At 43.4% G+C, this 12,818-nt stretch overlaps 1 protein-coding gene across 10 annotated transcripts in view; it reads right to left on the bottom strand.

Moving 5' to 3' along the window:
* Positions 1-12,151, bottom strand: part of TRIM55 (tripartite motif containing 55) — a 64,145-nt gene extending 51,994 nt beyond the window's left edge. For 6 of the 10 annotated variants that reach the window (XR_007126756.1, XM_047726733.1, XM_047726731.1 and 3 more), the window contains exons 1-4: positions 11,802-12,150; positions 11,064-11,236; positions 4,380-4,545; positions 2,261-2,356 (exon numbers count right to left, since the gene is read on the bottom strand). Coding sequence is in view for 9 of the 10 variants with exons in the window: in XM_047726733.1 (XP_047582689.1) it covers positions 2,261-2,356; positions 4,380-4,545; positions 11,064-11,236; positions 11,802-11,969 (603 nt within the window). In the remaining variant the exon portion in view is untranslated. Of the gene's footprint in view, positions 1-2,260; positions 2,357-4,379; positions 4,546-11,063; positions 11,237-11,801 lie in introns of all 10 variants that reach the window. The other 4 variants (XM_047726732.1, XM_047726724.1, XM_047726726.1 and 1 more) reach the window with 1 other exon arrangement.
* Between the last annotated feature and the right edge of the window lie 667 nt (positions 12,152-12,818).

Raw genomic sequence — 12,818 nt, forward strand, 5'->3', positions numbered from 1 at the left:
CTAACCTTTTGGTTTCTGGGGTTTTCTCCCCCTATAAATGTACATGAGGGTTATTTATGAATATATACATTCTATACAGTTTTATTTCTTTAAGGTAAGATCTCAGAAGTAAAATAAATAGGTAAAAGGGATGGACACATTTATGACTCTTGCCAATTTACAGCTTCATCAGCCCTACAGGAAACCGTTATACTCCTCTAGTAACCTGTGAAAATACTTGTAAACGTGTGTCATGTTTGATGAATACTTTTATCAGGAATAAGAGGAGTCCTAACCCCGACCTCCACTGCCAGGAAGTTCCTCCTGATATCTGCACTAAATCCCTTCTGTCGACTTAACTTCAAACCTGTTCCTACTTGTCTTGTTCTCAATGAAAGAAAAAACAGCTGCTTCCTCTTGTCCCCCTGACTGGCCTCCAGGAAGAAAAGCAGTTGTCAAATCTTTCCTCGCCCTTTCAGTGTCCTCTGAGACTGGCTAAATGGAGCCGGAGTTGTTTGCTCAAGGCCAAAGGTGACCCACAGAGCTTTTCTCCTGTTTGTGTACCGCAGCCCCTACATCCTGGACGGAGGTCTCCAATGAAGGCCTGACCAGAGATGAGTATAGAGATTACCTCACTCGTCCACAAGCAACATGCTCCTATTTATACACTGAACAGTCAACACGGTACCACACTGGAGTGCTGATTCATGGCTTACTGATTCAGTTGTATTGGCCCTTTACTGTAAGTAAGCAAAAAGAGAAGAGTTTATAATGTCCACTTTGTAATCTCGTTGGGTTCTTCGCCAAGAGAAAACTTTTCTTCTATAAATGGATCTCAGATTTATCATGTTCTTTTCAGGAATATGAGCATGGAGAAGAGAGAACATTGATTTTAATGATGTGTAAGTCTAAAATGAGATGATTATGGCCAGTCTCTTGAAATCATCCTCTAGGAACCCGCCTTGGGATTTTGATAGAATTTGCCTTTCTAACGATAACATAATGAAAATGGGGTACTTACCAGGCATTCGCCATGTACTAGGCACTGTGGTAAGCATTTTGTTTATGCTTAACTTCCCACAGTAACTCTATAAAATGGGTACTATGTCTCAATTTTACAGAGGAGAATGAGGGATTGAATGTACATGAGAATGGATCTTAAAACCCAATGCTTAGTTTAAAAAAAGTAATAAGCAGAATGAGAAAGATAGAACAATACCATTTATAAAAGTAAAAGGCATGTATATAAAACAATAAAGATTTTATAAGAGTAGGTAAACAGAACACCAAACATATTAGAGTGGTTATTTACAGAGAAGAGAGTGGGAAATGGGGATGAAAGGAAATAAATAATGAGAGGAGCCTTGCCCACAGCAATAAGAACAATGCCTCAACATTGCACCTGAGGCCCAAGTGAAAAAAACAAGTAACTCCAAAACTTAAAGCAGGGAGATGGCAATAAATGGCTCCAGGTTACAGATCCAGAGAGCCGCACACATCCAGGTCTTGCTCCTGCCCTCTGGGCCACCCGGCTTCACTACTCTGTGAATCTTTAGTACTTGACAACATACTTGCCACATAGCAAAATCTCTGAGGCTTCAGAATTCTGCCTTCAGCAATTACGCACTTTATATTGGATCTTGAGGAAGGGTGGATTTGAAGTTATTTCTTATAGGTCAGACTTATGTGTGAGCTATGCAACCAGCCATTCATGCATGTGTTTGAGTTTGTACTGAGTGTTTCTTATGTCTGAGGCACTGGGCCAGGCAGAGGGCAGGGATGGATGAGCCAGAACTCTGGTCTCAGTGAGCTCCCAGCTACCGAATCATTCTCTAACCACAGTCAGACACATCTGTCTCCTCCTGCTGTCCCCCCTGTGGTCCTGCTGTCAGAGCACAGATAGGTAGCTTGAACCTACATGGGATTTTCCAAAGCACTAACTAGTGTGTCTTAGGACCATTTGGATTTCCACCAAAAAAATTGTCCATGGTGGACAACACTCTTTTGCATTATTGGGAATTGGTTTTTCCTGTAGCTCATTTTTCCAAATGGGTTGACCAAGAAAGAGCAACAAATGTCACAATCATACTAGTAAATGTGGCAAAATCTGCCTTGTTGACTCATGTGGTAACTTGTCTTCATGGGCCAGGAGAGTGTTGGAGAGACCTATGAGGAAAGGGGTCATTCTGTATGGAAAGTTTGGGTGGCATGAGGCGGCCACAACCCCACTCCCCCAGGAGCTCAGGATTTGTTTATATTTTGTTGGAGTTGCTTGACCTACCTCAATAGTTTTACAGGTGTCCTCCAGCTGACTGATCACTCCCTGGACTCGGTCATTGCTTCCCACGAGGACAGCGATGCCGTCACTGAGCTCAGACTAATGAAGGGAAGAGAGGCATGCAAGATTTTAAGAGTTTTCTAGTCAGTACTGATTGCAGATAAATCACAGCATTGTCTTCAGGGATTCCTAATGCAGGGTTCATTGAACCCCTTAGGAGTAATAGTGAGGCTCAGAAGGCTGGACAACCTCCTGGTCTAGTAACTAAACTTCTGTATATACGTGTGTATATAAGTGCATTTGTCTGGAAAGAGGTTTCATAGTTGTCACCAGATTCTTCTTTCTTTTTTTTTTTTAAAGATTTTATTTATTTATTTGACAGATGGAGATCACAAGTAGGCAGAGAGAGAGGAGGAAGCAGATTCCCCGCTGAGCAGAGAGCCTGATGTGGGGCTTGATCCCAGGACTCTGGGATCATGACCTGAGCCGAAAGCAGAGCTTTAACCCACTGAGCCACCCAGGTGCCCCTGTCACCAGATTCTTAATGGAGACTGTGACCCTGCTAAAAAAAAAATGATAAACCCTGAATTATGGACGATAGATAGAACATACTATGCACCTTCTATGTGTTAGGTGCACAAATACATATAGACAAGACTCAGTCATTACAAACTTGAAGCTGAAACATTAGACGGTTCCAGGGCAAAATTTTCAACTTGAAATCCCTCTCCTCTTTTGACTCAAAGAGATGCCACTGTTTGTACTTAGCCCTTTCCTAGACCGGCTGTGGACCACCAGGCAGCACTGAGTGGGGACTTAGGACACATACCTGCTTTGTCCAACTCTGCCTTTAATTTCTTTACGATGTTGGGCAAAGTTGTAATCAATTTGGACCCTAATTTTCTCAGATATAAAGTGAGAAAATCAGACTTGAACAGTGGTTATAAAACATTTTAAAGCCTCAGAACACTTTCTTCAAAACGAAGCTAATATGGAATTCCAGTACGTAAAAGTGAAGCTGCTTTGCCCAAACAGGAGCAGGTGGAAGTCCTGCCAGCCTGTCCTTCTGTCCATCCCACATGAGTTTCTAGGGCTCTGAGGGGAACAGTGGGAAACAAGAACCGTTGGTTCTAACATACCATGACTTGGGCAGGTTGGGCGGGTGTGGAAGGAAAAAGGGGAAATAGATCGTTAAGTGGATGGAAAAATAAATATTACAGATATCTTGCTAAGTCCTGCTTCTTTAGCAGCTAGTACTCACTGGTTATGACTGGTATTGTCCGAAAGATTGGCTTTCAGGTTTTTGATTCCAACTCTGATCCTCACACGTAAACCACTGACCAAATACGGGCTCTGTGATTCTTCACAGAAAGAAGCCGGCTATGGAGCCACTCAAGGTCTAGGTGTGGGAGCAGCTCATCTCTCTGAGCACATCACCGGCTGTTTATTTGCATTAACTGGGCACATTGCTACTTGCCAATGGATGAAACCAGGTTGGCAGGTCAGTGATAAGCTGGGGGACAAACTATTGTTGGTCACAGTGAGAGCGCCTGAGGCTAAGGCCCTGGGGTGGGGGGATGTGCCAAACGGTAGGGTAGGGGGGAGAGGAGGGCCTTTCAGCAACTGGCCTTGGGGCAAAGGCCAGGAGGCCAGCCTGACCCAGCCTTGAAGCCTAATACAGTAGGAGAGAGAGTAGGGAGAGAAGGCCTGGGAGGGGTGTGGCAAACAGAACATTTTGTTAGCAAATGAAGAAACGTTTCCGTGCCCGGAGTGAAAAGTTATCCTTTTCATATCTAGAGTCTGAACTTCAAATAGCTTAGACCAGGGGCCAGCACACTGCTTGTCTTCAGCAGCCTCCGAGGTGCCCAAAAAACAGCAACCCTTGCCCTCTGCGCACCTTTCTGACCCTTGGCACCCCTTCCTTCTCTAGCAGTCCCCTTCCTTTCCAGGGGATCTAGCCAGTGGCCACGTGCTCACCGGTACTGCGCCCCTTCCCGCTCCACCGTCCGCACCTCTGGGCCTCAGGACTGCGTGACTTGGGCTGGTCCCCTTCAGCAAAGGGAGCCAATTCTGCAGGACCTGGGAAGGGGCTGCAAAGGAGGAGCTGTGGGGGCTGTGTTACCTTCTGTCTCTGGAACACGTGAGTTAGGGGTGCCACCTGGCAATCCTTGTGTGCCCCGAAGACCTTGCACAGAGAGCAGGTAGGCACCTCACAGTTCAGACAGTAGATGTTGATGCGTTCCTCCTCATGCTCCTCACACATGGGCTGGTCGGACTTCTTTTCTGGTCTGGGAGGAGGTAGGCAGATGCACATGTTAGCTCCCATTGGGGCAAAACAGAGAGGGGTGATTAGCATTGCTATTCCAGAAAACTCCCGGGGTACCCTTCTTGTGTTCAGAGCCCTCCAAATTTAGTTGCCCTGTGGGCTTGGCAGTGGCATGCTGCTAGATTTCTAACAACCAGACTGAGGGAAGGGATAGGACACGGATACTCTGACCTGTAGCATTTGACAATTTCTGTGGTGAGTGTTCCCATCGTGGATGATTTCAAGTTATTGAAGGTTTAAAACACGTGAGTGGAATTCCTGAAAGTTGGACAGCGGGCTTTTGTGTTCGGAGTGTGCTCCAGCAACTGTCTCCACACACACTCAAAAGTCTCTTGAGATACTTTCCAATTATGGGTAAAGAAGGAGAAGTGGCTGAAACTCTAAGCCTCAAATTTATCCCCAGGCTTGCAGAGCCTCTAGATCCCAACTCTCTAGCCTCCGGCAAACACCCTTCCCACCACAAGGAGGAGGGGAGTGGGCTGGAGGAGTCCAAGTCTCTGATTACTAGTCTGGACACTGGTGAGAAGAAGCTCTGTGTAAGAAGGAAAATGTCAACAGGTGCTCCATTAATTTGTTTGGGTCTCTTTCTGCTGTTCAGAAAATGACACACAAATAACTGATTAAGATTAAGAGTGGTTAGTATGTGCTCAGTGAAGGTGAACAGTACTCGAAGCAATAAGAAAATGCAAAATGCTGTTCTGGGACATGGTGGTAACTTTAGATGTAAGGTTCTCTCTTTTTTTTTTTTTTTATTTGACAGAGAGATCACAAGCAGGCAGAGAGGCAGGCAGAGAGAGAGGAGGAAGCAGGCTCCCCGAGAGAGCAGAGAGCCCGATGCGGGGCTCGATCCCAGGACTCCGAGATCATGACCTGAGCCGAAGGCAGCGGCTTAACCCACTGAGCCACCCAGGCGCCCCTAGATGTAAGGTTCTCACAGATAATCCCCAAGTTTCCATTTTCCCAACAGTTCAGCACCCGCCAAGACTTTTCAGAACTGCAACAGGTAATAATGGAGCATTGGATTTGTGTGTGTTAGTGAGATGATGACCAAGCAATGAAGAACGAAAGCATGGAATGGGAGAGACAAGTCATTGCTATTTAAGAACAACCTGTTAGCTGTAGAATCACCTGGAACGGCCCAAGTTCACAGCACATGGTAGGACCCTGTATGTTCCCCTAACGATCAGCATAGCTTATGTATTATGATCGAGATCAAAATTATGCCAAGCCATGGTGTTCTAGGCCCTCTCTGGAGAGCATGGTGAGAGATGTGGGTGTAGCCTACTTCTGAAAAAACCTGGAATTCTTACATATCCTATCTAATGACCAAGGTTGTTAATAGTTTTCAGAGGTGCCTGAAAAATGTAAATACAAATCCATAGCCTTTCCTCACATTCCCAAACACATAGTTATTTAAAAGCATGGTTATTTAAAAGATTCGATATTGGGCGCCTGGGTGGCTCAGTGGGTTAAGCCGCTGCATTCGGCTCAGGTCATGATCTCAGGGTCCTGGAATCGAGGCCTGAATCGGGCTCTCTGCTCAGCAGGGAGCCTGCTTCCCTCTCTCTCTCTCTGCCTGCCTCTCTGTCTACTTGTGATCTCTCTCTGTCAAATAAATAAATAAAATCTTTAAAAAAAAAAAAAGATTTGAGACTGAGTTTTTCTATTGTTATCAAGATCCACTTTTTAAAAACTGCAGGTTTTCATGGGCCATGAAATTGATTATTATGGGCCTTGAAATCAATTTCAGGGTCATCACCAACATCGTTAAAATCACAGTAAAATAGAACAGTAAATACTGTGAACTACACGTAGTAAGAATAAGATAATGGTATGTGAAACTTTTGTTTCTGTTGTACATAGATGTGTATGTATGTACGTATTTGTGTGTATGTGTACACGTATCTAAGTACACTGGAAACAAAAGTATATATTTCATATCTATCTATCTCTCCATCTATGTATGTAATGGTCACTGTATCACAATGTAAAATGTACTTCTACTGTGAGACATGAATAAAATGGTTGGAAAACCATTGCTGTTGATGGGATACCATGTAGCTGCAGCCCCAGAAACTCAGGGAAAGGTGGAGAATATACTGATTTACATCTATAAATCACTAGGTGGTCAAGTCATGATATTAGGCTGTAGGGAGAAGCCCTGGGTCTGGTAAGGAAATTTATATGGGCTTTTAGCTTCAAGACTTCAGAATCTGGTTTTGTAAAAGGAATTTCTGCCTGGTCTTGCAGCCATATGTTTTCCATAAAGTCGGTGGCCTCCTGACTTGAATTTCTGCTATATTCTCGGAAGTCAACTGAGAAAAGTAAACTCTGCCCAGGTCTGTTTGCTCCACCAAAATGTGAGCTCCACGAGGACAGGCCTGTCTTTTTTTGCAGAAACCCCAGTGCCCAGAGCAATGCCTTGCACAGAATGGGTACTCAGTAAATATTTGTTGAATGAATGACAAATGAGAGAATTTTCCAGATTAATGGACAGTATTCCTTGTGCTCAAACATAAAGACCACTCATCTGGGGAAGGCATGTGAAATATGGGGAAAGCCCAGGGTCACTTGGCACTCGTGAGCCTCAAAGGAAGAGGCCAGACAACATTCTGAAGACTCCATTTATAAGTGACAAAGCCCTTTGGGGGTTATTTAGAGACTAGGAGTGGTGGTTTGCTCTTTGCCTGCTCAAAAGCTTCTCCACTTCCAATACCTTCCCTACCATGCATCTCTGTCTCGTAATAATAAATGTCAAGCAAATGCCTGGAGCACATTCACTGGAAAATAGCACAGGTGATGCTTTTGTGGCTCATCTCCCTGCAGCATTTCCTGATGGCAGCCTGTGTCCCATGTGCTTGCTATTCTGATGTCAACAGCTCTGACCAGAGCTCAGGTACGTGAGTGTATATATACACAATACATATAGATATAATATATATATATATATATATAATATAAATACACACACAGTATACGTAAACACTAAAAATGTGGCAATAGCCATAAGGCTGTATGTTTAGTTTTGATTGTGATTATTTTTCCATAATGTGATACAGGCTGAGAACTACCTCCCATATTTCTTATCAGGTTTTTCTTCCTTAGGTGGCAGCAGGGGCCCGGAGGCATCCCCCGCTTATAAGTGGGTATATAATAGAAACCTTTAGACAATTTAACACATATCTCAGACTTGGGTCAAACAGGGCATAAATATGATGTAAATATAATGCAAATGCCTCTTCATGAGGTGAGAGTATCTGAGCTCACAGTAGTGGCTCAGGCCTCCACTCCAGATGTGGACAGAGGCCCCTGGCCATTTGGTGGGGACCTGCTGCAAGGAGTCTGGAGCCTGCTGCCTCTGGCCTCAGGAGGTGGGGACCAACCCGGAGTTTCCTGAAGGGTGGGCACCTGGCCTCGGCGATACATGGCAGGCAGTGCCTTTTGAGTCGAACTGCTCTCCAAGTTCAAGTCCAGCTGAGCTTCTCTGCGTGGCAGCTGTGTGGCCTCGGGCACATTACTTAACCTCTTTTTAGGTTCCGCTTTGATTCATATCTGAAAATTGGCCCGAGGGTCTTCTAATTAAATACAGCAGAATGAACCTATGCCTTTTTTAATCTGTATTTTCTGTGGAAATCCCGCTAAAATGAGAGCAAGGAAATCTTAAGAATCACATTCTAGTATAAATCGATAAGGACAAAAAATGAGCAGGATGACAGCCGATGAGAGATGTCGACCAAATGTTAGAAACTGAGAACATCTGGATGAAGGGAAGTGAGCTGCTCGAGTTGCATCTTATTTCTGCGAAGTGCCTGCAGGGGAGAAGCCTGCAAGGAGCAAGCTGACCCCAGCCGTGGAACCCGAGGAAGGCTCTGGAACTGCGGAAGCCAGGTACTCAGAAGGCACAGTGTGTAGGAGATTGCAAAGTGGTGCACTTTCTGCATATTTGGGGAGATACTTGAGAATGTGGTCCACAAAAACAACAGAATAAACCAGCGAAGAGAAGAACAGGTCCTAGGAAACAAAGCTTCAGCCCAGGAAGAGTACAAGTAGGCAAAGCCCAGCCATGTGAGGACACTGTCCTGATCGTCCGCAGTGAAATGTCGGTAGAGAATGTCAAATTGAAATGGGCATATAGTCGTAGTATACAGATGTCACTGGGCGATAACAGAAAAATAGCTAAAACCATGAAAAGTGTCTGGCTCTGGAGAGTGAGACTTGGGGGTAGAGAGTGGGATGAGAGTGGAGGCCTCCTTAGCGGTCTCATACTATTTGAATGTCTAAATTATATACGACTTGGCTTCAGTGAAATATTCAGAAATTCTAACAAGGTAATAATAATCACAATCTCACAGGATTGTTATGAGAATTAGAGAATTATACACGATTCATGTGTAAAGGACCTTGAACAGCGGTTGACATGTACTCAGCACATGTTAGTTTTACTTATCATAAAGTTATTTATTGTAACTTTCATGATTAACATTAGCAAAATAAATTCCTCTTCTTGTCACCTCCCCAAACTGTAGCTAGTTTAGCACCATGCAGAAGTCTAGGTAAGAAGGCCAGGTGTTGTCAAGATCTACAATCTCTAGTCCTCCTCTCCTTTCTGTCCCCACCCCAATGACAGTGAGCCAGAAATGGTTTCCTCTCACTCTGTTATCCAAGGTTGTTCTCAGATTGCCTAATGGACTCTGAGGCTCAGGCTCCTGGGCTGGCAAGGCTGCCTGTCTCCAGGGAACACCTGGGTTTATGCCCAAACAGAAACACCTGGGCCCTCTTTGCAACTTGTGGTTTCACCACCAAGTAAAAGTGTCCCAAAGGCAGGTCTCAAGTTCAAGAAATAACAGCACAAGAACTTGACAATCAGAAAAACACCACTAGGGCATGCCATTATGAGCTTCATGGTTGGAAATTTGGTTCATTACTTTCATACAGTTTGCTCACCTGGGTACTTTTTTTGGCAAATGCGCATGTAGACTTTATGGTTAAAGTAAGGATGTATCTTTTGGGTTTGCTAACGCTGCAAGTTTTACTATCTCTTCTCTGCATTTCATAACACTATTGCTATTATTTCCCATATCTCAAGCTCTCACTGTAGCAAGTAGCAAAATGAAATTACTGCAATAAATAGGACATGTAAGAAGCTTTGTGGTGTTGCTTTGTCAATGGGCCCTTAGAAAGTAGCCATTCCATGCAAGACACTGTACTAGGCACTGAATCTGTTGTTATATAAACACCCTTAATAATTGTCTGGGTTATTAATTGACTGATTTTTTTTTTAAGAGACAGTGCGTGTACTTGCATTTTAAAGTAACGAAATATAATCCGATCAGATCTGTGAAGCAACAGCAGCAACAATAGCACTTTCTTTCTTCTCCAGAGACTGTGGAAGCAAGGGAATAGCTAACTCCGTGTCTCTGCAATATGTCATCGGCAATTACTCTTCTTCCCCAATTCCATCTAGATTCTGGCACTATCTAATTTAGTTTGAATCTTAAGCAGAAACTAATAGCCATAATGATTATAATAATTATATGTTAGATTATAGAACAGCTTTCCTTTTAAGAGTGCAAGGCTCTTAGGGTGCTGCAGATGTTCCATAAATACATGTCTCCTAATAAGAATCACAATAAGTTCATTTCCAGATGGTCTCAATATTGCTATCGAGCTTTGTGGACCGGACTGACCTGTGTACAATTGAAAAGGGCTCTTCACACCATGCCTTCTAGGAATGAACTCATGCAGTGTTGTCTCTAGGAAAGGAAGGCTATAGCCAATGTGATTCAGTGAGGAAGAAGCCTTTTTTTTTTTTTTAAATGAATGGATGCATATGCTGAATATCAATCCATCAGCAGGTGAATGCTAACAGTAGGAGGCAAATAGTATCTAGAGACTAGGGAAACAGCCTGAATGCCACCCCCCTCCATGTCTCTGAACTTTAACTTGCTAAAGGACAGGACTGTGCATTGCTTTGCAACTTCCCAGAGTCCATACCATGACTAAGTATGTTAGAGAATTTTGTTTTTATTATGATCATCTAGACAATTTTCAGGTGAGACTGTCTAAACTAGGAACTGGCTTATTTTGGAAAATCCTATTTCTATTAGTTTTCCTTAAAGTTTTGTACTATAAGCTTTCTGCTATGTAGAATCTGGAGCTACAAAGGACCTGTGAAGAGCATGGATGTCTAAAACATATGTAATACAAGGCTTAGAAGGATGGGCTGACTTATGCCTCTTTCAGTATTATTGAATGGATTAGTGTTAATGAATTACTTCATTCTTAAATTGATACAAAGCCTTGGGCACCAGCTCCCTTCTTCCATGAGCAATTCTCCCTTGGATAAACATTTTCAGAGAAAACAATGTCTGTGATGAGCAAACAAGCCTTTGGTGTACTGATCTGTTAGAACAAACAAACAGACAGACAGACAGACAAAAAAAGAGCTTCAGATGGGTTTGACACAGGGAGGAACCGTACCTGGTGGACTCTTGCTTGTAGATGTCAATGATATTTTCCACCAGCAGGTTCCTCTGAAGGCCATATATCCCATGTCTGTCCAGAACCACTTCATGTCTACAGGATGGGCAGCGAAATCGACCCCCTGATGCCACGGTGGTACCTCCTCTTGTGGGCAAATATGGGTTAGAGGCCTGTTCTTGCCAAGCAAGAAAAGAGGAATTGAGTAATGCCACAGGTAGCTTTTCTGAGACTTCTTTTCACTCTGTTACTACAAACAACATCAACTTCTACTTTAAGCTGGCCGTAAGTTAATCCCTTAGAGCCTTCTAGCAAATAGTCCTAAAATACAGGAACAGCACTTATTCACTGTCAATGGCCGTGTACCGTGTTCAGCATGAGACACTTTTCTATCCAGTGTTTTCATAATCAAAAGTTCCACCAGAAACTCCAACATTAATGTCTTGGGCAGTAATTCATTTACAATTTTGAAGCAGATTCAATGTTTTGAGGTCTTTCTTTCTTTTCTTTTCTTCTTTTTTTTTTTTAACAAATATGATTCTTAGTATTTAAGTAAAACTAGATTCAGGAGTAAGGAGGAGGCAGAGAGCAAAGCAGAAAGCAAATCATTAAAAAAATTCATTTCTTAAAATGAATGTAGCCTTAAAAAGTTTTCTAAAAGAATTCACCTTTTAGGTGAGCACTTGATTCTGAGAAAAGAGACTCCTTTTTTACCCCCTAAATTCCAAACAAACCTACCTGGAAAATATCACTGGCACATTTCCTACACAGGTTATGCTGACAGGGGAGAATAACCACGGGCTTCGTGAACATCTCTAAACAGATCGGACAGATGAGTTGTTTCTCCAAGTTATCCATGGTCTGCTGCTCTTTGGAAAAAGACTTGTAATTCAAAGATGTGCTCATCTCCTGGCCGTCCCCCTGTGCACTGCCAGGGAAAGCGTGCTCCAAATGGTTTCTGCAAGTGTTTCCTGGAAATAATTCCAAGGATTGGGTTGATCAAGTGTCCTTTATGGTTTTTTCGGTGGAAGACATTGTTTCAGGCCCAGGTTCAGAGGAGGTGCCCGAGCTGTTTTTAGCAGCAGGGGTCACGTGACAGTGGGCTGACTTGTCCATATAAGCCAGTGACAGGAGGATGGATTCTGACAGGTGACAGAGAACAGGAGCCAACATTCCTGTCCCAAGGAGTGAAGAGAGGGGGTGGAAAGAAGGATTACAAACCCCATTTAGTCAGGGTTGTGAGGAGAGAGAGGTTGAAGCTGACAGTTGTCAACAACAAATGCAAATGTGCATGCCTAGTCACTGAGCCATGCCCTCTGTGAGCACTCAGAAGAGCGTGCTGATGGCTCGCTGCAGGACTGGAGAGAATGCAGCCCGAGAGTCTAACTGTATAACGGATGCCATTTCTGCCTTGAGAGTTTAGGAGGCGAGTCACCAAGAGTGACATGATCATAATGTCTTAAATGAAAACAAACAAAACAGGTCTTGAAAATCATGCCCTGGGCTTATAAGGGCAATTGCCTAAAATGACTTGCTTAATGTTTTCATCTTTGCAAGAGTTGTGGTCTGGGAAAAATTCTGATTTAAAAACTGTTTTCAATCCTTTTCACCGTAAAAGTATCTATGAAAAAAAATTCAAACACCATTGGATGAGCCTATTTTTTAAAAAACTTGTTAATAAAATTCTAGTAAGTTCTTTCTTCCACATTGTTTTCCCTCCTCCCTAACCCCTCTTCCATCCTGTATGCCTACAAC

The sequence above is a fragment of the Lutra lutra genome, chromosome 4, assembly GCF_902655055.1.
Source record: "Lutra lutra chromosome 4, mLutLut1.2, whole genome shotgun sequence".
Classification (NCBI taxonomy): domain Eukaryota; kingdom Metazoa; phylum Chordata; class Mammalia; order Carnivora; family Mustelidae; genus Lutra; species Lutra lutra.